The 27,773-nt window shown below is 51.6% G+C and overlaps 2 protein-coding genes across 2 annotated transcripts in view; both read right to left on the bottom strand.

Annotated features, from left to right (window-relative positions):
• CFAP65 (cilia and flagella associated protein 65) overlaps window positions 1-12,802 on the bottom strand; it is a 31,730-nt gene extending 18,928 nt beyond the window's left edge. The window contains exons 1-13 of the mRNA XM_050339250.1: window positions 12,728-12,802; window positions 11,935-12,037; window positions 10,330-10,496; window positions 9,041-9,240; window positions 8,223-8,368; window positions 6,907-7,129; window positions 6,299-6,564; window positions 4,903-5,103; window positions 4,106-4,468; window positions 2,837-2,974; window positions 1,717-1,962; window positions 1,091-1,315; window positions 675-827 (exon numbers count right to left, since the gene is read on the bottom strand). Coding sequence (XP_050195207.1) covers window positions 675-827; window positions 1,091-1,315; window positions 1,717-1,962; window positions 2,837-2,974; window positions 4,106-4,468; window positions 4,903-5,103; window positions 6,299-6,564; window positions 6,907-7,129; window positions 8,223-8,368; window positions 9,041-9,240; window positions 10,330-10,496; window positions 11,935-12,037; window positions 12,728-12,786 — 2,490 coding nt within the window. The 5' untranslated portion in view covers window positions 12,787-12,802. The remainder of the gene's footprint in view (window positions 1-674; window positions 828-1,090; window positions 1,316-1,716; window positions 1,963-2,836; window positions 2,975-4,105; window positions 4,469-4,902; window positions 5,104-6,298; window positions 6,565-6,906; window positions 7,130-8,222; window positions 8,369-9,040; window positions 9,241-10,329; window positions 10,497-11,934; window positions 12,038-12,727) is intronic.
• A 4,284-nt stretch (window positions 12,803-17,086) lies between these two features.
• On the bottom strand, window positions 17,087-24,959 carry LOC126652505 (motor neuron and pancreas homeobox protein 1-like). The gene is made up of 3 exons (XM_050339260.1): window positions 24,524-24,959; window positions 17,922-18,082; window positions 17,087-17,401 (listed from the first exon to the last, which is right to left on the bottom strand). The coding sequence occupies exons 1-3, from the start codon at window positions 24,957-24,959 to the stop codon at window positions 17,087-17,089; spliced, it is 912 nt and encodes a 303-aa protein (XP_050195217.1).
• Between the last annotated feature and the right edge of the window lie 2,814 nt (window positions 24,960-27,773).

The raw sequence follows: 27,773 nt of genomic DNA, 5'->3' as shown, positions 1-27,773 counted from the left end.
CTGAGGAGACTAGCTGCACTTGGGTCAAGGGCTGAGAGATGTTTGCTGGCCCCTTCGTGACTTCATTGAGTCCCCCTCTCTTTTGGCTAGTTGTACACTCACATACAATTTATAGTGACTAGGTACCTCTAACACATTATCACCCATCTGTCCAACATGGTTGACATGGGGCAATGACTTACAAAGTATTATTTTATTTACCTCTGGTTGCTTAAGAAGCCTGACTGAAAATGAAGGTGGCTGCACCGATCTCCAGATAATAGGAGGAAAGCCAGGTGGATGTGTGCTGGCTATACCTCTTTCTAAAGGTCCACTGCACTTAAACATCAGAGTAATGGCAGAACAAATAGACGAGAGCAGACAGAATGAGAGGAGAGAACCATGATTCCCAAGAAGCCAAATGGCTTGCTTGGTTCCCTCTGGAACAGAGGATTTAAGAGCAATCCCAGAGGATTTGGGAAGGTTACATTTGAACTGGCAGGACATTTACAACATGCTGTTGCCACTAGGCCACTAGAATTAGTTCTCTTTTCTACACTGAAAGCAGCGTCTGTGAATTTTGCTGTGAATCCTTATTGATTTCCTCCAGTACAGATTGTGCAAAAAGGGGAAGTCCAAGACCCCCATCCCACCTTAGTACCCTTCCTACTACCCAGTGGGCCCCAGTTCCTTACCCTGATGGTACCCAGTGCCCCCTCTCCAACAACCCGTAAGGTGTAACAGACACTTTTGGGAGACACAGGCTCTGGGATTTTCCACCTCACAAACACCATAGCTCGCAGCAGATACTTGGTCTCCTCATCTGGAGTAAAAGTCCATGCCTGAGCCTGCAATCAAAAGAGGAGAGAGTGCTCACAGGAGCTCCAGAGCAGAAACAAACCCAATCACCTCAACAGTTGCATTCAGTGCACAGTCCCTTCCTCCATTACAGCTAACCTAATTCTTTATAGACAACTCTGGAGACACTCTCCCTTCAATCATCCACCACCTCCATCTGTGTCAAAGACTCATACTGGGAATGCACATTCAAAGTCAGGCTGTGGCTGTATTGTAGAGAGGAAAGTACAACTTTGGTAGACCTTGAACTTACCATGGCTTCATAGGGCTGGAGGATCCCTGTAGTGGGGCTGACAGAAAGGATTTTACTGTCAGACTGATGTATCTTCCATGTGAAAATCATGGGTAGCCTTGTGCAGTTTTTTATGGTGTACATTCGTGTAGAGGAGGTCCCTATATAGAGAGGCTTGAAGTATAGATTTCCTTCACCTTCTAACAGCAAAAGAAGGGACTCCCCACAACTCTGGAGAGAAATCTCCTGTGGGATTAAGGGGAAAGGTAACAGACATTACCTAGAAGATTCAGCTACCTCTGAAAGGACCTTGGAAAGATGTTGCTCCTTCCAAGAAGTAAGAACAAACAGGATTTGAAGGAGAAAGAAGTCCCTTAGGTTGTGCTGTGAAGTAGGGCCCTGAGCATAATATAGTGCATTCCAGCAGATGGAAATGCAAGGGAACAAGGGCTACAGGATGTTTAACACCACAGACACCTTCCTTATACAGTGCTGATCCCATATTAAATGTTGAAAATATTCTTTCATTTCCTATTTCCAAAGAGAAAAAGGAGCTAAAATAGGTACCACAGTGCAAATCACTGTGAAAAGGGAAGGCTACAAAGGAACAAAACTTTGCTCACCATCTTCCACTTCCCTTTCCCTACCTTGGTGTATCCAGGATAAGAGTTCAGCTGCAAAGGCAGGATATGCTGCTGCGGGACTGTGTTGACTGGGTGAGTGGAGAGGAAGAAAATCTGGTGTCCTCCTGGAATGATGTGTCCTGAGCTGGGCTTGACCAAAACAGAGGGGCAGGCAGTTTGGTTCACACTGAAAGTCATCAAAGAGGTGCTCGTGTTCAACAGCAGCATGCTGCAGTAGGTATCAGTGTCAGGAACCACAGGAGGAAAAGTCTGGTGGAGACAAGCAAGAAGGGTTGTTCTCACTGGGTTTAGAAAACCAGCTTAAAGGAAAAGCTTTCACGATATTGCATTCCAGGTTCCAACAAGCACTACCCTGAGCCTATGGAGAACTTTGTAATGCTTTTTTTCAAGGAAAAAAATGAAACCACTCAAGAGTATAAAAATTATGACTTTTTTCCTTCCCACAATGGCCCTCATCTTTCATAGGCTCATGAGACCAGTGAAACTACTTTCCTTCATGGAATGCTTTATGTTCATTCCGTAAGAAAGCTGCTTGCTCGTGCCCACAGTTTCTGCATAGAGACCAACCTCCTGGATCAAGAATTCCAGCAGGCTGGAATTTGCTCCAATTCATACATATCAGGCTACATGTCCTGGATTAGCTGAGGAGATTTTCTAAGAGATTCTCAAGACTATTCTTACTTCCTAGGATCAGATATCACTTTACCTCATATGAACAATACGTTATTGTGCTACAGAAACAGCAGGAAGTGTGAGGAAAACTTCCACTCTACCTTGCAACCACTTCTCTTCCATAAGTGTGGATTCTGTGTTTGCCTATGTGCATGCAGAGTACTTGACGCTCTTGGGAGGGAACTAAACACCCTTGTTAGTGCCTATGTTCACTTAAACAGAAAGGAAGGAGATCCCAACACCTTTCCTCTCAGAGCTCAGTGCAACCTGACATGCTGGAGGCTGGGAAGCTAATGCAGGAAGAAGAGCATCCTACTTCTGTACCAAAGCAGGAATCTCCACACCATCAAAAACCACCAAAGCAACATCTCAGGATGGTGCAATGGCAGAGGAAGTAAAGACTTCAGACTAAGTGCCTCTGCAAATATCCAAATGTCAACCAGTTACACACCTTGGGGACATCCAGGATGTACTGTGGAATGAAGTGTTCCCGGTCTGCTTCATATGTGTGTGCTCTCAGCTTCACAGTCAGGCACCACGACGGACAGATGGTGGCATCATTCTCAACATTGGTGTAGTGTCTCATCACCTGCAGACACGCAAGGGACAGCACAGAGTGTGTGCAGAAAGGGAGTGTGGTAAGGTGCCTTCAAGTGTATGTACCACTGCAAGCAGCTATTTGCTCAATGACATCCCTGGGGCTAAGGAATTTACTTTTTCAGGGAAGTAGGACTGACCAGTGCCAGATGAGGAAGAAAAGAGCAGTAAGTAACTTTCAAGCAGAATGACATGTCCAAGCTATTCTGTGATATTACAAGAGTTGCTTTAGGAAGAAGGGTCTATAGACACTCTAGTGCAGTTGGAGAGACTTGCAAATGTGAAGTTTCACCTACCAGGATATTTCTAGGTGCTAAAAGTCCCGCAACTGCAGACTTGTGTGACATGAATCCCATACCATTTGGAAGAAAAGGCTGCAGTGATACACAGTGCCCTCAGCAGCTTTACTTTACTTACACAAAAAAAAAATGATTTACTGTCCATTACCCAGGCCATGATAACCATCCTTGTGTAGGCTCTCATCTACACTAACAGTGCAGTAATAATGGCCAGTCTTCGCGAGCGAAGATCCAGGGAAGGTCTTTACACCTTCCAGCCTGTGCACTGGATTTTTTAGGTGAGACACAGTGTGCGCGGAACTGAGCCCACCCTTTAATCCTAAGGTTCATCTGCCAGGACCAAGCGAGCTTGGACGGTGGCAGCGAGGTCCTCAGGACGTAGATGGCTTCCCTTTACAGGTCTAACGAGCTCCATCTGCCCGGGGAGTGTCCCTGACCAGGAATTGAACCCGGGCCTCGGCGGTGACAGCGCCGCACCCTTAACCACTAGACCACCAGGGGCTCCCTAAACAGTGCAGTAATTCACAGTAATTCCTCCTTCAAGGACGCGTACATTGCCTCATGTTCACTGGGGGTAAGAGCATGTGTACCTGTCCACATGCATGGGCTGTGGCTTGCTTCTCTCACTTCTTTGCCAGGACACAGGTAAAGGAGAAATTTTAACCCACCACTGTATCAAAGCAGGGGCCAAAGGAATTAGGAAAGATGCTAGTTCGTCAAATTCAAAATTAAGGGTTTCAATTGAATTTTAACTTTCCCAAAAGCCTTTATTCTGGAAATAATTGCTTACTAGGTCCTCTCTGGTCTTAGTAATGTCTACTAACCTTGTAGAAGGCAAAACCTTCCAGTTCTGCTGCATAGAGACTGTTGACCTGAGTGGGTTTGAAAAGGACACGGAAGGATGAAGACTTCAGAGGTGGGATGTCACAGATTTCAGGGTGCACTAGGAAGGCACTGCCATGCCTTGGAGTCCAGGCAACAATGATATTTCCTTTGGTGTGGTTGGTCACACAGAGAGGAAGAGGTTCTGCCCTGTGAGGTGGTACGCAGCAACCAAAATCGTACTCCCTGGGGCTGACACTAACATGAGTGGGAAAGAAGTCGAGGTCACTGCTTACTCCATCGTAGAAGTATTCAGTCATGGAGTTGGGTTCAGAGTATTCCTTGGGAGGCTTGTCTTGAGAAATCTACAGGATGGAAATATCTCAGTGTGAGCAGGAGAAGTGTACCTGTGGGAGACACCAGACACTACAGTTCTGACTGCCTTCATGAGCAAGAGGGCAAGCAAAATACACTTCCAGTAACAGTTTCCTTAACAGCTCAAAGTTTAGGATTCAAGGAGGCTTCTGTCTGTAAGCCAGTCCTCAACCTAAAACTACATGAACCAAAGACAAACTTGTGATGCAGTTAAATCCAGAAAGCAGCTTAGTGGCTGAGCTGGGGTAAAATCCAGTGGAAAAAGATAGTGTTGGTGTGTGCTGGGAACATTAAAAGCAGAGATACTAAAGAAATCAATCTGGCACCTGCAAGTCCTTCTACATCTGTCTCCTGCGCAACAGAAACCCAGCATATGTGGAGAACAGCTGGGAATGTCTTAGATTCCAGCGAGGGCAGCTCATACCTCAGGGGGCAGCATGAGGGCTCCCCTTCCATCCATCTGCAACTTCCCATCCTTTAGCATGACACTCAGGATATCAGGGGGATAGAAGGTCAGTCCCCTCACCATGTTGGTTCGGTATGAAGAGAGGTGGCTTGCCTGAAGGGTGGTTGGCTTAGCTGTGCCTGAATGGCAGGTACCAAAAAAGTCCACATACATGGGCTCCTGGGAAAACACAAGCAAGAATAATAAGAAATAAACTGTCCTTTGGTGACTGCTTTGAGAGTTACACCTCACTTCCAAAACCATGCCTGGGAAAGGCTTAGCATCTGCAATGCTAGGCTGCCACTTACTTTATGTCTTTTTATGACACAAGAACTTTCTTGAATCTGGAGTGAAAATTGAAGGCATTCAGTGTACAGCTGTGCAGCTAAATTTAACTCAGAGCCCTAAATGGACAGAAGCCACTGAGGATGCACATCACCCTGCCCATAGGCACTACTGACTATCTGTCCACATCCTATTGCTGATAGGAACCTGCACCATGGGGATTCCACTCCAGAGCCGAGGTCCTGCACTTGGGTCACAATGACCCCAGGCAGCACTACAGGTTTGGGACAGAGTGCTTGGAAAGCTGCTCATCAGAAAAGGACCTGTGGGTGATGATTGACAGTTGGCTGATCATAAGCCAGCAGTGTGCTCAGGTAGTCAGGGAGGCCAATGGCATCCTGGCTTGTATCAGAAATAGCATGGCCAGCAAGACTAGGGAAATGATCATCCCCCTGTACTTGGCACTTGTGAGACTATGCCTTGAATAAAGTGTTCAGTTTTGGGCCCCTCACTACAGGAAAAACATTAGGGCCTGAAGTGTGTCCAGAGAAGGGCAGTGAAGCTGCTGAAGGATTTGGAGCACAAGTCTTATGATGAGTGGCTGAGGGAGCTGCAGGTGTTCAGACTGGAAAAAAGAAGGCTCACTACAACTACCTGAAAGGAGGTTGTAGCCAACCAAGGTCTCTTCTCCCAAGTTAAGGAGTGATAGGACAAGAGGAGACAACCTCAAGTTATGCTAAGGGAGGTTTAGATTGGATATTGGGAAAAATTTCTTCACCAAAATGGTTGTCAAGCACTGTGAGGCTGTCCAGGGAAGTACTTGAGTCAATATTCCTGTAAATATTTAAAAGACAGATGTGGCACTTGGGGACATGGTTAGTGATGAACTTGGCAGTGCTGAGTTAACGATTGGATTCAATTATCTTAGAGGTCTTTTCCAATCTTGATGATTACATGATAGGTACCAATGAAAATGCAGGGAGAAGAGATTTTCAGGGGCTACTAAGTGAAAGAGGCCAGCCCTGTTGGGTTACATTGGAAGATCCTTCTAAAGTATCACAGCAGTGGAACCACCCTTTGCCTCCCATACCTGATGGTGGACAAGGCACACGACTCTGCGGTGATAGGTCATTGGGTGAGTAGGTCGAAAGGTCACCTTCAGTGTTAGTGTTGTTGTGCCCTCCAAGACTCCACAAGGGTGATCCAAGGAGAAGACGCTTCCTTTGCAATCAATATCAAACTGGTAATAGGCCGGGACATCTGAAATGTTGCTGATTTTCAGTGTCTGCATCAAACTTTCTCCAAGATTGATCCATTCAAAGTCCACAGAATGTTGGTCCAGGGACACCAAAGGACCTAGCACAATATGCAAGATAGATCCTGGACTTGTCATAGCTGTTTCTGTCAACATGTCACAAGCCTCTGCTGCACCTAACTGATCTTCCCAAACCAGAATCACCTCAACAGCCAATACACCAGCCCCAGTAAATGGCTGGACATTCAATTAAAACAGTCAAACATATGACTCAAGCAAGTGTAAACCCCAAGCAGTGCACCTGGGACAGCCAGGCTCCCAGCTGAAGGTAAGCCTGTGACTGCAGGCTGTGACAGTTCCTAGTCCTTCCCCAAGCACTAACCATCCCCCTGCAGTGGTAAAAAGACAACAGGGAGAAACAGAGAAATCTTTCACTCTGTTACCTTTGCATGAGCCAACCACCTTCAGAACAGTCTCTGGAAGGCACCCAGCAGATGTGATAGCGAAATAGGCAGTACTGTGCTCCCCTACTACTTGAGGCTGAAACCGTATGTGCAAGACCAGCTTCCCTTTGGCAGGAACAATACCATGGGACACATCACAGGAGAAAACATAAGCATGAAGCAGAGGATCTTTTGCTTGCTTTATCCTACATGGTGCATCGACCTGCAAGTAGAAAAGAAATAGGTTAACAAAGGGGCCAACATGAGCCAGGATGGCTCCGAACGGAGGACACTAATCGAATAAGAACTGCAGTTTTCAGCAGAGCTGAACACCAATAAGAACACCAAGGACAGCACAGAAATCCTGAGCAGCAAACTTCTGTCCTGATGGAAAACTGGCAGCAGCAAGCTCCCAAAATACTCTCAGAAGTCAGCGAGCTATAGCAAAACTCCTGGTGAACTCTGGGGTTGAAGTACCCCTTCTGGTAGGGGGAAGGATGACTCAAAGTGTCCCCAGGGGCCAAAGTAGCCTAAGTGACTGCTGTGACCATGGGAACAGGAAGGCAGATAACTTATTTGCATCCATCCACAGTTCCACCCTGTCTACGAATCTTCTTTTCACAAAAAACAAAGCCAGTGCTCTGACACTTTCCTCAAGCCCCTTAAAAGAAGGTCCTGATACTTGCCTGGTGATGCTGAGCACCACTGCAGTGTGAATAATAACAGTACAACAAACAAGTGTGTCTTTGCCACTCCCAAGTTGCAGAGCCTGGGGAGGGAGCACTGCTATCATCCATGTCAGCAGTCTCGGAGTACATCCATCATTTAAGGGGCTGGGATGGGCTGAACTGGCCCAGGTAACAAGGTGCTCAAATGCAGCCCTTTTGACTTTTAGAAGAATTCATATGGCTGCAGTCCACTTAAGGCAGCAGAAGATCCATCAGCTGCCTAGGACATATGCACACCAATTTGAGACTGCCACAACAGCCTCACGGGACTGATGGGCTTGTCCAGAGTCAGCAGGAGACCTGCAGGATGCAAAGGACAGTGGTGGCTGCCTGATCTGGAGCAAGCACAGTGGGAAGCAGGTGGGAACTGCAATACCATGCTGGAAATGGCAGTGTTGCTAGCACTGAAGCTGGAAGGCATGGGTGAATAGCCTGGCTGGTAGGGGAAGGCTCATCATCTCTTTTTCATTCATGTTCCTACTTAGGTTATTTTCACGGCATTAAGGGAGATACATAAGACCCCATGTGCCACAGAAATGTGTCAGCATGCCAGCTTCTCACAAGAAGTCAATCTCCCTCTCCACATACCACAGACAGGTTGAAGATTTCTACACACTTTTCCACAGTTGTTCCCACTGGCACTGATCCAAAGCACAGGACATCCTGAAGCTTTCCAGGCTGTACACCTTCATACTCCTTCCCTGTCATGTGCACACGGAGATAGGGGTACTTGGCTGTTAAAGAGAATAGTATACTGGATTAGGAACGAGAGATGCAATCTCCATCCTTTGAGATTCAGAACTCAACAAGCCTCTGAAGAACCTCAGATTACTCTGAAGTTGGATCTACCTTCAAAGTTGGCCCTGGTTTGCACCAAATTAGCTCTTTAACAGCCCTAATTTACTTAACTCAGAATCACACCTGTTTTTTTGACAGTGGCCACACAAGGCACTTCAGGCAAGGACTTGCTAATGAAACCATTGATTATTTCATCTTGCATCCAGAAAGCTTTATAAATTTCCCTCTGCCTCTCTGTCTAGCAGGGACAGACAGGAGACACTGAGTGCAGACAAAGCCAGGAGTTTGTGGAGGTTTTTTCCAGTGAAATCCTCTCATTTTTTCCCCTCTGTCAACTTAATCAGGCCTCAGAAATGCTTGTTTGGCCAAAGCATGCCACAGGGCATATTGCACACTGTCCCTTCAGATAACACTTCCAAACTGGCAAAAGTACATTAGAGAATTTCACAGGCCACTTTCAAACCATGGGCCTCACTTGCTCATCACTGGGTTGAGCCAAAAGTAGCACAGCCTTAGAGTGCAGGCCCTCCATGTATCTCTGTGGAATGCTATTCCACAGTTAGAGGTGATACATATTTCTTTGAGTGTTAAATGCAAGAAAGACTCACCCATGGCTTTTAGCTGGATTACCCTCTTTTGTTTCTCTTGATCTCCAAACCAGCATGTGGCTGCCCCATCATGAACCCCAGCCACCTTGGGTTGGAAGACCACCTTGACTATGAACTCAGCACCTGGGTTCAGCATGCCATGGTCAGGAATCATGCAGAAAGGACTTGGTGTCTTCCAGGCAAACGTGGTAAAAAGATCACTAGGAAACGGAGATACGTTTTAAGCAGACAAATGGATCATTCGCTGTCTGTGCAATCATGCATAGAATGAGGCTTTTCCAATGGGTTATTCAGTTAGGATGTGAAGCAACCAGTGCTGAATGGCAGAATCCCTAATTCATCTGGACAAATACATAATGCTGAGAAGAAATTTGTCTCTAGTCTCTGCAAATCTTCTATTCACACTTTCATGAATCTTAGTTATTACGTCTAAGAACATTATTAATGGCCAGGAAATTTTTCAGCTTCATCACGGGCTCTGGAATTAGTATTTGCTTTTCCTGTATCTAAATTTGCTGCTACTTAATTCCAAACGAACATTTGTTCCTCTGTTATACACCCAGATGGGAAAAGAGGATTGAGCTATTCCCCTAACATCTCATTTAGCTCTCCAGAACTCCCTTTGCTTGTTTGATTTCCACAAAGAACATGATATGCCATCAGCTTTTTCTATTTTATTGATTCCAAGCTGTGTGTTAGTTACCATTCACATCCTCCAACACCCTGGACCTCTCAGTTGGTACAAATTATTTCTCTAAGTGGAGAAGAATCACTTGAAATGGCTGGAATCACTTGGTTGGTAGTACACCCCTCCTTGCCCAGGAACTTCACTACATTCCTTTCTACAGTACTGCTTCATGTCCTTCCCTCACTAAGACAATCCTTGATAACTGGGCGCATCTTTGCTCCTAAATGACTAAAATGTTTCCAGCTGGTTGCTCATCTCTCCCTGCTCATGCTGGGAGGGCTGCCTTTAATTAAGTGGAAGCCCAGGCCTCACCTTTGAATGTGGGATGTTCTCAGTGGGACACTGTGCTGGTCCCCACATAGTTCCTGGGCACGAATGGTTCTCAGCATATGAGATGCCAAGATGAGCCCACAGTGACCTGTACTACCACTCTGCTGCTTTTTCTGCCAGGACCTCAGGGGAGGCTGAGTTTTGCTGTCTGTTAAGGCAGCTAGCAGATCTAACAACAACTGGAACGAGCTGCATTCAGTGGAGAGTCCAAGAAGGTGGCAAAATACTTGACAAAACAGAAAGAGCGTCTGCTCAGCCACATCTCACTCACCCGACATTGCGCACCAGGAATGTTGTCTCTGTGACACTGTGCACAGCACAGACAGGCAACTGGAGAGCAGCCGGGAAGGACAGATGGAAGCGTGGAAGCACAGCGAGCAGGGTAACAGAGAACTCACCCTCAGCTTTCATAAAGCAGATGCTGTCTTCATACTCCCTCTGCACAGGAGAGCAAGGAGACAGCAGTTAGGTGGACTCCATCTTGCAGCTGGTGCAGCTCCACCCATGAATACCCACCACCTACACCTCTGCAAGTGGTACAGAAAAAACTGTCTGCAACAGAGACACCAGTGGAGGCCTCTGTGCAGGACCGAGACCATATGAATCACTTGGAATAGGCAGGCAGTGTGGAAGATACTCAGGCATACTCCTCACTCTGTGGGGAACACACAAACATTCTCAGGGAGAGCAGCTGAAGGCCACATTTGTTTCACCTGATTTGTTTCAATGCAGATGGATTTCTTTCAGTATTTTCAAGATCCCAATTCAGCTGAACTGAAGCATGTACAACCTTTCTTTGAGCTCCATGAGCACAGAAATATTAGTCTTTGATTAAATGCTTTGTCAGTTGGAGACCCAAGCAGATAACGCACAACTTAAAGATGCAGTGTTGACAGCACTGTGTACAAATAGCCCCAGGACATCTGCTAAGTAGCTAGGATAGGAGGAATTGCAAGGTATGTGTTTTCCATGCTTCCCATTTGTCACCCCACCTGCCTGAGTACCACTTATACAGGTAAGGAGCAACCTTGGGCACTGAAGCACACAGTCCTTGCTCTGTCTAAGAAAGGCAGCCTCCTGCTTTAGCGATTGATGTGCTGCAGACAAACTATTCACTGAAAATGGAACAAGGCCAGTAGCTTATTTCATAAAGGGAACACTGAACAGTCATCAAAAAATCATGATACTAAGAGAGCAGGGTACTGGGAATCTGTCCAATAATCACGCTCTATGTCTAGGACAGAGATCCACATCAAAGACATACAGCTGTTGACAAGAGCCAGAGATCAACACTCAGAGACAAGACAGATACTACAAACAAGTTGAAAAGCAAGAAATGAGACTGGGTAAAAAGAATCATTCCTGTTAAAAATAAAGCGGAACAAAACCCAACCCCATCCAAAAAAAGGGAGGCCTTTGACATGTCCCTTATGCAAAACTAGTAGCACTTTATTGTAGGGGCTTTGGGGTCTCCTATAGTAAAGCAGAGAGTGAATCCCTCAACCCAAGATTTTGTGCTAAAACCATACAGCTGAGGTTCCCTGGTATCAAACCAGGTGTGGCAGTTCAAGCACTTTATCTTATTGATCACATGGCCAGAAGTAGAATGTGAAAAACTGGGAATACTTTTTGTGAGGATCTCTCTCATAACTACTGGCAAACTCTGCAGGTAAGTCAGGATTAGGGCTCCCTCCGGTGATGAAGATGTGGGGAGAGCAGGAAGGTCACCCTGCCCACTCTTTCTATGTTAGAATGTTCCCCAAGGACTGATTCATTCAAGTGAAAACAAATCAGAAAGAACATGAGAGGCAGAGGCCCACTGCTCCCCCAGAAGGCAGCCTGAGCACTGGGAGCAGTTGTGACATTAGTGCTTTACCTTCTCACTGGGCCGGAAAACGATGGGCAGAGTTATGGACATTCCAGGGCTCAGAGTAATCGGCTGCGGAAAAACAGTGAAGAAGAATGGCGTGGGAGGACACCTAGATAACAACATCAAAACAAGAGATTTTGTCTGAGGTCATACAGCTGTTCTAGAGTTCGATAGCAGAAAAGAGAACAAATAAACAAAACCTCCAGACCCCACAATTTAGAAGCACTTTACACACCTGACCCCAAGGGTACCTCGGTAGGAGAGTAGCAGAAAGAGGGGCAGAACCCAGGCGTCCTGAAAACCCATTCCCTACTCTCAGTACCTACCCCATCCTTGAACAGTGTTTTATGTTTTCAGGCCATGCAGTATGAGCAAAACACATTGGGCAGACACATTTGAGTTTCAGAGCAGGGAGGATCACAGGGAGCACTGGAGTGGCTCAACATCCAGTGGGATTCCCGGGAGCAACGGTTTTAGGACACACTAGTGACTGGCTGGCATACATCCACAATTAAAATCTCACTAGACTGGAAATGCCTCACAGACAGAAGTATCAGCAAAACAGAATTTTAAAAAAGGCATTTCATTTAACAGACTTCTGCCAGGAACAAGGGCTGTATTTCTGAATTGGCAGGTTTCTGTCCTGCTACGTAAGTGTGCACACGCTCCAGCACAGCACTCAAGGGGAGAGGGGGAAGGTGAGCCTGAGAAAAACTGCTGATGTAGCTGATACAGCAGGAGGGATGAAGATGCAGCGAGAGCACGAGGAGTACAAAGGACAAACAAACTTCCCACGCACCTGTAGCTCAGCTTCTGGGTTTTCTCATGAACATTTTTCAAGGTCAGGTGTCTGATCATCTCTTTTCCAAGTTCCCAGCCACGCCAAATGAGTGTTTCAGCCACCTCAATGCCCCAGAATACACATTTCTTCTTCTTTGCCTCTCTTACAGACACCTTAGGACATAGTAGTTGGGAAGGGAGGAGAAATCACTCAAACAGCTGTTTCTCTGTGCTAAAGGTTTCTAACTGGATAAGGACGAGAGGAGCCACCCTGCGGCAAAACTCCAGGAGTCATCGAAAGCCCTGGTTCACGAGTCCAGAGGGGACACCTCCTGGCCACAGCCCAAACAGCAGATACTAAACGGGGTGATGAACGAGGGAAGCAAAGGCTAAACGTTTTTCTGTTTCTCTCCTCTCCCTGGCTGCCAGACAATCCACCCACTACAGAAGCACCTTTTGATCCTCCGTTCACCTTCCTGTCATAGCCACAGAACTCCACAAAAGAGTCAGAGTTCTGCAGCTTGCCATGCCACTGAGCAAGCATCTAAGAAACAAGAGGAAAAAGTCCTCACACATGCTGCTCCTCCGCCCAGAGAGCCTTTTTTTGCCAAGAGCTGGGCTCTCCTGGAGACCCAGTGCCCCCTCCTCTGGCACAGAGTGTCACCGAGCCTCCTCCCGGCACGGACTGCTGCAATGTGCCCCTTTGTGTCCCGATTTTGTCCGGTGAGAGCAGCCCTCTCCACAGACCACGTTGTCCCCATGCCCTAGGGGTCGTGACTCACAGCTTAGCCCCTGTGGCAGGGCTCTCCTCGGGGAGAGTAGAGCAGAGCAGAGCCCAGCCCAGCCCAGCCCAGCCCAGCCCAGCCCAGCCCTGCCAACTACCAGGCCCACAGAGCCCAGTATAGTAAAGCCCTGCTTTGTAGCCTGCCTGGCTCCCTAAAAGCCCGTATGGATGACCGTGGTAGGGCCGTGTTCTCTATAGCGAGCGCCTGTCCAGTTCCCTGGGGCACGGCCCCCTCCTTTATCACCCCGCCTTGCCCCGGAGCGGAGCCCGGGCCGCGGGAACCGCCGCCCCCGAGGCCCGCACGTCCATCCCGACTCCCTGGAGCCCTACCCGGCTCCCTGAAGCACCGGGAGCTCGGGGCGCCGTCCCGGGCCGATCGCGGCCGCTCAGCGCCATGTGGTCGGCCCGCGTTGCCATGGAGACCGGACGCTCCCGGAGCGACGACGGCGGCCGCCTCGGGTCAATCCGCGCGGGTTGCGGCGGCCGCCAGGGGGCGGCGGAGGGACGCGGAGAGCGGGGCAGACGGAGCGGGAGCGGGACAGGGAGCGGGGGGAGCGGGACAGGGAGCGGGGGGAGCAGGAGGGGAGCGGGGGCAGATGGAGGGGCAAGGGGCAGGTGAGAAGTTCTCAGGGGTGCAGCGGGGAAACGGGGAGCAGGGGAAGATGAGGAGTCCATGGGCAGGGAGATGGAGGGGGGAAACGTGTGGCAGACTGAGCGGGGCAGGCGATGCAGGGGTGCGGGAGAGAGCCCGGGGCAAGGGCTGTTGAGGAGGGGTGCAGGGGAGGGAGACAGTGCAAAGCTGAGCCAGCAAAGTACGTGGGTTTGCGGGATGGATGGGTGAGGAGACTATGGACAAGGGGGCATGGTGTGCAACAGGCTGGAGAGTCCTGCCATAGGGATGGGATGGCACCTTAACAGGTGCCAGGGGGCCGGGACACCCTGAGTTCCTTGAAGCACTGGTGACACAAGTAGCAAGTTGTGATCATTGCCAAAAGAAGTTGTGGGGTCGAGACCAACAAATAGTCTGGGAAGCCCTGACTGCACGGCCCTATCAGGTATCCCAGATATCATTCCCATGGGGTACCACCACCACCGCAGGACAGTCGTACATCTTCCTAGTGCCCTGGATGACCCTCAAGGAGGTGGGACCCTCGTTTTTCGGGTTGGGAGGGACAGGTATCCTCTCCGGGGTGCACAGGCAGCAGTATGGTGCAGAGCAGGGCTGGCCACATCCTGCAGCACAGAGAGGTTCCCAGAACGAGGCAGGAGGGAGATGCAGCTTTAATGGCATTTGTCGGTGTTTACAACATGAGTCATCCAGCTAAGCAGCCATAAATCAGCACCCCAACTCCTCCTGCATCAATTGTGTCCCCTCCTCTGTCCCCCCAGCACTGATGAGTGCCTGGCTCCTGCAGAAACAACCTCATAAATAACAGCAACAAAACAAACCCTTCTGCAGCCACAGCAGGCCTGAGTGTGCCAGGCGTGAGATGAACGCTTCCCATCCATCACTTTAATGATTGTACTCTGGAAATTAAACCTGTCACAGCCCATCAAGGTGAACGTTTTAAGTCTGTGACATGCCTTCAGCTCCCCTCCTCCTTCCTGGCACTTTGTTTTTTGTTGCTTTCCTTCTTGCCTTTTCCTCTCTGCCTCTACCATCCCTTGTGCCCAGCTCCATGCTGTGGTCCTCTCTGGTCTCCTGCTGAGCAAGGACCAGGTTGCACATCAGGTGGTAGATGTCTTTGGCCTTGAGGCTCCTGCAGCTGTGGGCTGGCATCTCCCAGCATCTCTGTGCCCAGTCCTATGTGCCTGCTGGGAGTGGGCACAGCTACCCTGGGGCAATGGGTCTCTCCTGCTCTGCTGTCGTCACAGGGTAATGGCAGAGAATTGGGTACCATCCTTTCATACTTCCCTCTCCTTTTCTCCTTTCCTGCCCTTCTTTTCCTCCTTCCCCACATTATTTCCTCTCCTGCTCCATGTTACACCAACTATTGCAGGCTCCTGGCACCTGGCTCCTGCCCTGGCTCACATCTGCCCCTTGGAGAAAGCACTGCAGCCTCCCCAGAACCAGAGTTTCCCACCGGGCGGTGCCAAGGGTCTGAACACCTTCTGCATGAACAGTGGTGCCCTACCATGCCCTAGGATGGATCGCTTGGGGACAGCAGATCTGGGCACCGAGGATGCCATTCACCTAGGGGGAAGCTGCTGAGCTGCCAGCAGCCACTGCGGGTCACTGTCTCCCCACACAGAACCGTCATCCATCCATCCATCCATCCATCCATCCATCCCCATACTTCTCTCTCCTATCATCTGCTTCCCTGGTCCATCCCTCTGTCTCAAAACCATCGCACCTGTCTCTTTGCCCAGGGTAGTGCACCCCAGCCACTGCAAGGCTTTTCCCAGCCCTGCAAGGTGTGACAGCAGCGCACCAATTCTTACCTGTCCCATCCATCACTGACTATCTCTCAAAGGTGACACGGCATTCCACGGAAACTGCTGCCCCTCGGCAATTCCCACCCCCGCCGCAGGTCTCAGAGCAGGCAGCCCTCCCTGCCACCCCTAGGTAGGGACAGGGAAAAGAGAGGAGAAGGACAGCAGTATGTGGGACAGGAGAGATATCATGGTCTGTCCAGGAATGGGACAGCCCAGTGCAGTCTGCCGCGCTCCTGCAGCACTAAGTGCACCAGGGTGGTGAAGTAAGGCTGTCTCCTCGGGCTGCCCCTCTGCCTTCACGGCTACCTCAGCATCCCAAGGTGAGACCCAATTAAGTGTGCAGGAGGCACAGGAGGTCTATAGTGTCTGCCAGGACCCTGCAGCACCCTGTGAGGACAAGCACAGCCTGCTCAGTTGTGGAGAGACAGTGCTTAACCCCAGTGCTTCTAGGGGGCTGATAGAGGGTGTCGGTTGACATTCTACCACCAGGGGTTGTTTTGAGCCCAGTCAGATCAGGCAGCATTCCAAGAGCATCATGAAACGAGCCCAGAAAGGAACTGAGAGCTTTGCTTCAGAGGACAGATTAATTTTGCTCTGCAAAGTGCAGACCCCACGAGGGATGCTGCCAGTGCAGGAGGCGGCAAGGCAGCCTGGCAGGCAAGCTGGGAATCCTCCTTCCCAGCCTTTCATGCCACCAAGGGAAAGGGTAGCTGGCACCACCACACAGGGATATGTTGCTCCAAGCACTGTCAGATCTGCAAGGAAGTGGCAGTGCAGTCAAAAAAGGGTCCATGGTCTCCCTCTTCCACCTGTACCAGCAGGCTGCCAGCTGTGCAAGCTTGCTCTCCCCACCCTTTCCCCCAGTGACCCTGGCAGGACAGCAGAGTAGCAGGAGAGGGGCAGAGCCTCCCATGCCCTAAGGAAAAGCACAGGCATCCAGATAACATCTTTATAAAGGAGGGATGTGGGGACTCCTCCAGATACACACAGAGGAATATTTATGAGTTAAATAGGATCCAAACACACATAAGTTAAAGGGGGGCAGGTGCCCTGCACCCCCCCTGCTCCGCCCAGGCACAGTCTGTGTCTGCCACCAAAGATATTAACCCCCACAGCCCCACAGCCCAGCCCCTCTTCCTGGCTGTCTCCATCCGTCTTTCACAACACAGAGCCGATCTTCCTCTCCGCGTCACCCATTTCATTCTCCTTCTCTTCCTCTTCCTCACCCCCTGAGCAGGAGGAATCGGGGCCGTAGTTCAGCTCAGTAGTGCTGCAGTGCAGGAAGCCCGAGTCAGGGCTGTGCCCCATGAACTCGGGGCTTTTGGCAGCTTGTCCCTGGGGTTCGCTGGGCAGCAGCTTCTCGCAGGTTTTGCTGAGCCCTCGTTGCTTGTCAGCCTCTGCCTCAGCCCCCTGCTCCTTCGCTTTGCGACTCCGTTTCCATTTCATGCGGCGGTTCTGGAACCAGATCTTCACCTGCCAAGGGAAAGCCCCCAGGGAAGAGAGTGTGTCCTCCACCCCATTCTGTCCCCATCCCTCCATCTTCCCTGCACAGAGGGTCCCCCCAAAGCCTCTCTGCTGTGGGGCACCCTGTGGTGCTGCAGGTCTGTGCAAAGGGGCTGAGGTTATCACGGAGGAGGAATACCGGGGGACTGCTGCCCTCCCTCCATCCGGCCTCCACAGGACGGCCAAGGACATGCACAGGGACATTTTCATTTTAGCCCCACAAAAAGTCCCCTCCCACAGCATGCTGAGGGATGGGAAGGCTCTGAAACCCAAGTTGGGGGTGCTGGGTAAAAAGAGCAGTATTCTGGAGTGCCCTTCAAAAGAGAAGAGCCTGGAACCCACCAGGCAGGTCCCTGCAGGAGATGCCCTGGAAGGGGCACTGATGGGAGCATTGGGGTGAGGGGCTGATGGCATCAGCGTTGCCCATGACACTGACTTCCCTCACATACAGCTGCATGATGCTATGCTCAACCCCCCAGGACCAAGGTACCTGTGTCTCGGTGAGCATCAGCGACGTGGCCACTTCAAAACGCTTGGGTCTGGACAGGTATTTGTTGAGCTTGAACTGGTTCTCCAGCTCCAGGAGCTGCTGGCTGGTGAAGGCTGTGCGGGGCCGGCGGCACTTCCCCATCAAGCCAGACTGTGGGGCAGCTGTGGAGCAGACAGTGAGTGGGAGTCAGAAGAGCAAGAGGGGGACATCCCCTCAGCAAACCTGGGATGAGGAGGAAGGTGTCTCCCATCCCAATAATGGTTTTATTGCCTGACTGATAGGAACCAGTGAGATAAGTTATCAGGCCTCAGTGTGCAACTACGATCAGTCCTGTGACTGAAATTAATCCTCTTTTTTTATTGCTGGGCCGCACAGGTGGCAGCTCAACTGCCAGGGGCTGTGGCGGCAGGGCTGCCCAAGAGCCCCGCTATCTCACCCGCAGCCCTTGAAGGCAGTGCGGCACTGAACCAGGAGGCAGCGGGAACAAAGGGACCTTTGAGAGTCCAGCACGGGGTAGCTGCTGCGCTCTGTTTGATCCCTCCTTATCTCCTCTCCGATGGCTTTATTGTCCCCCCGGGGTTCAGCTTTAACTGCTTCTCCCACCACTGAAGCAGCAATCAAAACCAGGGGTTTGCAGTAAGGAGTAAAGTGCTGGAGCAGCGTGGGGGGCCACTAATGGGAAAGGTCCTTGGCACATCCCTGCTGATGCATCTCGGGGGGTATGATGAAGCATTGTGGCTCCAGAGATGTTCCCTGCTTGGCAAGGGCCGCTCCGGCTCACCCACTTTGCTGGGCATGGGGCAGCATTCTTGTTATCTTCCCCAGATTCCAGCTTTGATCCCAACCTGCCCATCTCCTGAGGTGTCCACCAAGCCCTTCACAAACACAGCAGTGATGCATGAGGCAGGAATTTATGAAAGGGGCATTAACTGATCACAATCCAGATTTGATCCCAAGTAGCTGGATGCTGGGTGGGATGGGTCAAACAGACAGAGCACAGGCTGGGCTGGGGCTGTGCAAACTACTTGTGAGAGCATGAGAGATACCTGGTGCTCCAGTCCCTTCCTGAAGCAGGGGCTGCACTGCACAGGCTGGCCATACCGGGTCAGGGAAGGGTCCCTCTGAGCAGTTCCTCTTTCTGGGCATGGATGTTTTGGGGAAAGAGAAGGGAAGAGGGTGTTCCCACATCTCAGCATCCAGTAATCCAGGAGTCCTATGCTTTTTGGAGCTGAAGGGTCCAGGGGTGAATAAATATCATATTCCCAGTCTGAATTCCCAAATCCATAGCAGAGAGCCCAGGACTGAGCTCCTAGGACATTGAGTCCTGGCCCCAGAGAGCACAGAAATCCTTCAGACCACCCCAAAAGGCTCCTCTGTGCACCCTCTTGCAAGGTCATATGTGGCCAGACTACAGCCACATGTAGGAAGGAGGGGAGGCACAGAAGTCTCTATCCCAAAAGCAGTGCAGGTCTTTCCAGCTTCAGAGGAGGCTGGAAGGCAGCTTGTTTTATTTAACAACACCCCCTCAAGCAACTCACTCTTCTCCAGGTAAGGTGCTAAGGACTGTGTGGTCTAGCAGGGAAAAGAAGAACAGAAAGTTTGCCCAAAAGTCAAATAAATCCAAATGGGATATAACCCAAATGACTACCAATGCAGGGGACTGACTGCTGGACCGTGGTCTGTCTGCCAATCCCCATTTCTCCTTCTTAGTGTCCAATTCAGGCTCAGTGCAGTGGTGTCCATTATAAACATTGTACAGACCCTGACTTCCTTGGAAACCCACCCTGTCTCCTGCCCCAGTGCTGACAAGAAAAACCTAACCCTCAAACCCCTCTCCGGTGTTGTCATACAGTTCAAGCCACCACCACCAGTCCAAACGCCAGCCTACAGAGGTTGCTGGCCACCTAACCTGTGACCTCCTCTGACAATACACCCTTCAGCAGCTATTACTGTCCATCATCAGTGCTCACCACCAAGACTTGTTCAAGATTTGGCCTGCAGACAAGGTGGGGCAAACCCAAAACAACACAGCTGACCTTCAGCCACCCACAGCAGCAGGTCATCATGGACCTGAAAGAACATCTTTGGCCTCGGCTCTGCTGTTAGCTTACCTGAAGGGCTCTGGCTCCTTTGTGTAGGGAGACTACGGAGGAAGAGGGTCTGCAGTTTCTCACTGGGGAAGGAGCAAAGGCAGGAGGAAGTGGAGACTGAAATGAAGTAGGGAATGAAGTAGGTTCCAGTTTCCCATGAAAAGAGAAGACAATGCCTTGTGGCTGCTGGTAGCTCCAGCCTGTCCTGCCAGTGTGCTTTGTGGAATCCTGTCCCTCCCTGTCCTATGGTAGGCTGTCACATTGACATGAACAGAATCCTCCCGAGGGATGCTTAGGAAGCATCCCCCAGGGCTTACCTTCTCCAGTCAGTGTCAGCTGAGCTATGAACCCATCCCCATCACAACCAACATCCCATAGAAAGACTAACCTTTGGGAAGGCTCTCCCCTTATCCAGCTCCTACCAGAAGACCACTGAGTGCCCCAGCATCACACCTTTGCTTGCCAAAGGATTTACTATCTGCTCAACCACCTCCTTCAGCACTACATCCAAGATCAGAGCTTGTCTCAACATCTGTTCAGCCTGGCAGGGCTTGGACCCCTTGATGGGTGCCTGGCATTTGGCTGAAGTATCAGTAGACAAATTGCTTGGCCTGTGGCTGGGAATACCCTCTGAGTCTGAGGCCAGGAGTTTTACAAGGCAGCTGCCTCCTGGATAATTAGATAAAGCTTATAAAGAATTGTTGGTTTATTTGACAGAGTTCCATCTACTTGATAACAAGGGTAATCCTAGGTTGATATTAACTCACTTGGTTTTAATTTGGTTTGTTTAGCTATAGGTCACTTAACTTTGTGTGCTGGCAGATAAAGGAGAGGAAATTAGCACCCTGACTGCTTTGGAGGTGTTTCTCCAGACATCAGAGCTGGAAGGGAAAGAGGTGGTCTCATCAGCATCAGGGCCATCACCACAAGCTCCTCCTGGCCTGTCAGCAGCTCTGGCCATTATCCGTGGGGCAGCATGTGTAAGGGCACTTGCTATCTGTACTACCCCCTTGCTTGCTCCACAATTGAACCTTGATTGCTGCTTGCCAGCTGTTTCCCAGCGTATATTTCCTGCTGACACCAGACCACTGTGCACCTGGTGAGCCTTGGAAGGCGTTAATTTTTGAAGGCGTTTGATAAGACTTATCCTGTCCCCTCTCCTAGCCCAGCACAACCCATCAGCAAGCTCTCTGCCACCATGGGCAGGATCTGACTTGGGCTCCAGGCCGTCAAGGTGGTGAGTAGGCAATGCAGGGAAACTGTGTGCAAGGAAAGCCATCTAAGCACCAGGTCCCCAGTGGGAACCCTTTGCTCTGAGAGTCAACAGCTGCATGCCACTGCTCCCCACTCCTACAGCTCTTGGCTGAGGTGGGTCTCTGCACTTGGCTCCCACTGCTCTGGGAGCTCCCACTGCTGCATTTCCACACTGGTAATTAGAGAAAATGAATCACAGCTCACAGAAAAACTAATAGGTACAGCACTCTAGTGCCAGATGTTACCTCTGTGCAGTTCAGGAGGTGCTCAAAGCCCCAGGACAGGGACCCAGCCTGGGGATAGCGAAGCCTGGGCAGGCAGCATCCCTGACATCTGCAGCAAGGGCATGCCTGCTCCTGCACCCAGGCCTTCCCACTACCCTCTCAGTCCGCATTGCAGCAGAGGCAGCCAGGCACTGCATGCAGCTCTGCACCAGCAGCCAGGAAGGAAAGCACAGCACCCACTTGCCTCACAGCAGGAGCACTGCTCTAAGCAGTCCCAGCACCCAAGCCCAGGCCAGGTTCCTGAGGGTACCATCTCAGACTGTCTCCCTAGCATCCTACCTCCCCATACACAGATGAGAGCAGGGACAATGTGTGCAATGCATACCCACAGAGCTTATGTCTTCAGTTCACGGGCTGTCCCGTTCCTTCCCCCACCCTGACTGTCCTCAGGAGACCAAACTAGACCAAACTAGCCTGCAAAACTTCTCTACAGCTGCAGCTAAAGAAAGAATTTATTCCAGAATGAAGTCCTGGGATTCCCTATAAATAAATCACAAGGAATGATCCATAACATGTTCTAGGAAGTTTTCAGATTCATCTTTTACTGCTGTGAGAGCATTAAACATGACTAGCACCAGAAGTGTGGACACTTGTACTCAGTCCCTCTGGAAACTTCAGCCAGGCGGGTCTGTCCATCTGTCTGTCTAGGCTGGATGGTGGGACAGAGACTCCCAGAAAACCACAGGCAGCCCAGGAGCCCTGTGCCAACAATGTGAGGCTACAGCCCAGCCCACCACCCTTCTCAGAGAGATAAGGAAGGGCCATGGAAGCAGCACATGTTAGGCAAGTGCCCCTTCCTGTCCCTACACCATGGCCAACACACTGGACAGTATGAGGCCAGACACAGTCGTAAAATGCAGCTGGGGCCAGCACTGGTGAGTACAAGGACAACATAAAGGAACCTGATTTCAGAGCTTCAGTGAGCCCACCAAGAGCAAGGGCTGAGGACACACTTGGCAACCGTGATGCTCCCAATGGACTGAAACAAGGATCTGAAGAAGGGCGAGGTTCTGTCCCGCACAGCAGAAGAACCACTGCAATACCAAACAGGACACTCCAGGGGCAAAGAGACCCCACTGCAAAGGGCTCCCCAGAACTGTGGGCAAACACATTTTAGTAAGGATATGGATTGAGGTAGTGGTCACTCTGACTTAAAAACCTATATCTTTGTCAGCTTTTGCTCCATCCTTGTTACACCCCCATGTGTCTACATTGTTTTGGTTACTCCAAAACGCACTCGAGTAATATTTGAGTCAGAGATTGCTTTTCCTCCCTCTGAGCTTCCATAGGAGCCCTGTTCAGTGCTTTCCACAATATCCACTGACATTCTGTTCCAGTGCATTCTGCACAGCCCAAAACCTCACTTCACAAGATGTTCTCATGCCCATAATTTGAGATTTGTCTCCTTCTGGTGAGGTTTTGATATAACCAGCAGTAGAGCAGAACCTGCACTTGAGAGGAATAGGGCTGATGCACAAACACCTCTATGTTATCCCAGTCAGAAGCTGCACTCAGGGCCACAGGAGCAGATGCAGTGATGTGTTCTCACTCTGGTGAAACACAACCCTGCACTGAGCCACAGAATGCTGAGATACACCAACAGACTCAGACCTTGCAAGGATAGCACGGCCTCTGCAGAAGAGCAGGACTGTGTTTCACCACCTCACAAATAGAGATTTCTTTTTTCTTGTCTTAATGACATGCTTGAAGAGCACATACAGTCCATAGCACCAGAAGCTTATTCCATACCTTTAGATTCACAAATGTACATAACCTAAAGCCCAGGGAAAGCTAGGGAAAGGGAAACTGAATGGGGAAGAAAACAGTTTGCTTCCCTTCAACCTGCCCAGGAGTAAATTGAGGAAGGAGCAACAAATGGGACTTTTGATGTTAATTTCTCCATTTTTGTACTATTACATATTCAGTCAGTTTATTAATTACTTTTCCAGCCTTGTTTTTTATTACTACTATTTTGTAAATGGGCTCCCAGGTTATTAAGACACTACATTCAGCTAACAAATCCGGATACTTTGCCAGGGGGCTATTAACCAGGCACTCTTAGTTTACGGGCCATCTTTGCACTGATCACCAGATCTCTGATCACCGCAAGAACAGGGCAGGGTCCAAGTCACACTGCCAGGGATGCCAGTGGCAGTCCCCAACGGGACAAGAGCCTGAAGCCTTGTGCCGTCCGTGCCCTGCAGGACCCTTCCCACCAGTGGCCCTCCATTGCAATGTAGGATCCGGCGGCTTCCCACCGCCCTGGTCGTGCCCACCAGGAGGGACCGGGGCAGGGCTAGAGCCGAGCACACTGCCGGGCTGCCCGGCTCCCGCAGCTGCCGCCGGCCAATGGACTCACCGGCTCCTCGCCCCCACGAGCCGAGCACGGCGGCGGGCAGGACCCGGAGCCCCTGGCCGCTCCCGCAGGGGAGCCCGATCCGGCAGCGCATCCCACGGGTTCGTTCCCAACCTCAGCAGGCGGAATTTATTCGTTTTCCAGTGCAGGTTCTGGCCGCCCCTTCTTTATTTTCGTTTCCTTCCCGCCACGGCGGAGCCAACGAGCCCGCGGCGGCCGTGCGGGACTGGCAGGCGGGGTCGGCGCGGTTCGGCTCTGCCGGCAGCGGCGCGGGCAGAGCCCCTCCGGGCTGTTCCGGAGCACCGCGCCGGCATAAGGCGAGACTTTACCCTTCGGATGGGTTTTCCGGGGCCCCGCAGCGTCCGGCGAGTCATGTTACCCCCAGCAGTGGGACCCACAACCCTACCGGGCTGGGAGCTGGTCTAGGCACTGAAAGAACCCCGCATAGGGGTCCTGCCCCGAACCGCCGGGGAGCCTCGAAAGGGTGGATTTGGAAAACCTCAGACCTCGGTTCCCTAAGGGACCTGCACCCCGATGTATTGGCGGAGACCCCCGGGGACTGGAAGGGGCGAGAGTCGTGTTCAGCCTGACGGGAGAATCGGTCCCCGGGTCACTCACCGTGGAAGTCGGAGAGCCTCGGCACCACCATCCCGGCTCGGATCCAGTGCTCCAGTGGGAAGGAGCCGGCCACGGCCGCCTTCAGGTGCTCCGCGCCGGGCGGCGGCAGGTGAGGGATGCTGGAGTAGGCGAAAGCGGGGTGCTGGCCCCCCAGGGTAGGGAGGGGATACACGGCGGGCGGGTACAAGGCCGGCAGGGCGCCGAGCCCGGGGCCGGAAAGGTGCAGCAAGCCGGGCTTGGGGAGGAAGCCGGCAGGGGCGAGCGGCGCGGCGGCCGGGGGCGCCCGCGGTGAGGGGGTATCGGAGCGCCCGGCGGGGCCAGGGCTCACCGCGGGGCTCCCGGGGCTCAGCCCCGACGGTGAGGCGCTCCGCGCCGGCTCTTCGGCCAGGAGCGCCTCGATGCGGAAGTTTTGGGACTTCTCCATGGGCTTGTGCATAGCCCTACCCCGTGCGGAGCCGTCGAGCTCCCGAGCGCCCCGCTGCTCCCCTGCCAGGGCACAGCCCGGCCGGCCAGCCCCGGGCCAGCCCCGGCACCGGCGGGCATCCACCCGCGGGGCCCCGCCGCGCCGCGCTCAGCGCGGCTGCCCTCGAGGGCAGCCCTCCTCTCCGTTCCGCCTCCCGGGCACTCGCTCGCCCGCCGGCACCGGGGGGTGTTTTAACGCCCCTTCCACCTGTCCCAGCTCCTCATTGGCTCCGCTCCGACCCCCCGCCCCGCCGGCCCGGCCGCCCTCCCCACTGGCCGCCCTCCTCCGGCTTCCTCAGCTCCTTAGCACATGTCAGGGCCTGACCGTGCCCCTTTCTCAGCTTGGTAGTCCAGCCCAGCCCCTTCACAATCGGGGGTCGCCCAGTCTAAAGGACCCAGCACCCACGGCACTGAGTTCATCATCCTGATCCAGAGCCCTGTGGCAGAGAAGCAGGTCTGTGGTTGCAGCAGCTGGAGGAGACCTGGAGAGACTAGACAGACTTCAGCATGTGTAGATAAAGCCCTGCTGGGCTCCAGTGAAGCCCTCAGGCACTTGGAGGGCAGAATCCTGGCTGGAAGGGCAGGAGAGGCAGTTGCTCACTAGGAGGCTCCTCCGCATCCATGCACCGGGGATCACCACCTGAGAAGGTGGGAGAGAAAAAAGCCTTGGCTGGTCTGGGAACTGTGGGTGAACAGGAGCAGAGCTGGCCCACACCTCATAGCACTGGCCTCCAGGTAGGGGCAGAGTGTATGTGAGTGCATAAGTGATCTTTGCCATTGGGGGTCTGTGCCTGTGTGTCTCTGGGTCCCACTTTTTTGTGTCCTGCTGACACAGTGAGACAAGCCTCTGCTTGTTGGTGCCCAATGGCATGTCTTGCTCTTTGGAAGAGAAGTAAGACAGCTGCTGTTGTCCTGCCTAAATGTTATAACGGCTAAAGGGAGTTCCTACCCCTGCATTTCTTCTCCCTTCATCATTTCCAGCGCTGCTCTATTCCCTGAGGAAGACATGGGTCCAATCCACTGTATCCTGTGTCTCACAGAGGCTGCAAGCAGATGCCTGGAGAGGAGGAAGGCAGGGGCATATGGGGCCTTCCTCAGTCTCCTTCCTTTCTCTGCTCAGTAACCCCAGGGACTTCTCTACCCTGTGCCCATACAACCTGCTGATCTCCCTGCACACACATCACCCTGTTGCAGGGAGCTTCAAAGCTCCCACGTGTGCAACAACTTCCTCCTTCCATTGCTTGAGTCTAGCCTCAAACAGCTTCACTGGGCGGTCCAAAATCCTTGTGTGAGAACAGACACACAACAGCCCTTTTCCAGATACCTTTCTGGGAGAGAGGAGGGCAGAAATCAGCCACGTGGACAGTCTAGAGCTGGATTTTCTCAAATGCGGATTTGGGGTGGATGTCACCCCACAGTAACACCCCCAATTTAGACAGAGGGTTCCAAAGGTGGAACAATGTTCCTTTCCACCTCAACTCAGCTGTGCCTGCTGCTCTACCCTCTCCACCATCAGGGAGGTTATAGGGAACTCCCCTCCTTCCTTCCCCCCCAGGTCTATCCCCCTCCAATTTCCCAGGACAGAAACCAATGTCCCTGCCAAGCAAAAGGAGACCAAGCCCTTTCTCTCTCCTCCCAGTGTGAGTAGCCAGCACTGCCAAGCATCAGGCATGGACAGGACAAGATTTGGGGAGGAATGGAGCAGACTGACTCTGAAGCACAGGGGGAAACTGCAAGAAGAATCCAGGGAACAGAGATCACAGTGGAAGTAGGACAACTCTTCCACTGCAGGTCAGTAGCCTGCATGGGTGACAGTGACAAGGGGGAAGCCATCACGTCCTTATCTGAGCCCCCAGGACTGACTTTGAGGATTGCAATGGCTTATTAGCTCTGCACAGGGAACAGACCTCGAGACCCAGGGCAAAGACTGGGGCACAACAGAGAAATCACCATCTCAGTGACAACCATGGGGTAACAGGCAGGTAGCAAGTCCAGAAGAGCCCAGGTAACCCCTGCCAAGCCCTGAGACTGTTTGTGGCTCTACCCACTGTAGCTTGAATGAGGAGTCTGGGTCACAGCACTGAGTCACAGTCTTACTGTCCTCATGGAAGTCCCTGCACTACCCAAGGAAGCTTTCCAAAGACAAGCAACTCCCTCAAAGATCAGCAGCCCATCCTGAGGTGATACAAGTACAACCAACAAAGCTGCAGCGTTTGAATTGCACAACCAAGAAATCTTTGCTGACACAGTCATAAAATCTGGGTGGAAATAAAGAAATACCAATAAAGAAATGTAGGAAAATGATGGAAGGAATTCCCTCCTCCAAGTGAAGACACTTGGTCTAGACACTGGAACCCTGCAAGAGGGTTGTCCAGGACTGGAGCAGCTGGTGCACAGCCCATGCCATGCAGGGCATAGAGACAGAGTCCAGGGTTGTGCACAGGAGAGCCAGGCTGGGAGGTGGACAGCAGAAGGGGCAGGATGCAAGGCAGTGATAGATGCCAGGGTGCTGATGAGTTCACAGTCTTCAGGGTCGTTAATCAGATCAGAGCTGGATTAAGGTGTCCAAGGTCTGATTAGCTTCATTTCCCGCCTCAGGAAGGAGGGAACTCTCTTCCCCATCCATCAGATCCTCTGGTGACAGCTCACCTGTTTGCTAACTAGATCTGAGGACTGTAATAAGTGAACTTGACTATGGCCTGGCCCCTTACCTCTGCCCAGCATTCTTCTTCCACAGGATGGTCTAAGGCAACCTTGAACATCAGCCATGGGTGGCAGACTCCAAGAT

The sequence above is a fragment of the Myiozetetes cayanensis genome, unplaced genomic scaffold (assembly GCF_022539395.1).
Source record: "Myiozetetes cayanensis isolate MyiCay16 unplaced genomic scaffold, myiCay2020 scf9, whole genome shotgun sequence".
In the NCBI taxonomy this organism is placed as follows: Eukaryota; Metazoa; Chordata; class Aves; order Passeriformes; family Tyrannidae; genus Myiozetetes; species Myiozetetes cayanensis.
This window is presented reverse-complemented; position numbering and strand designations above follow the sequence as displayed.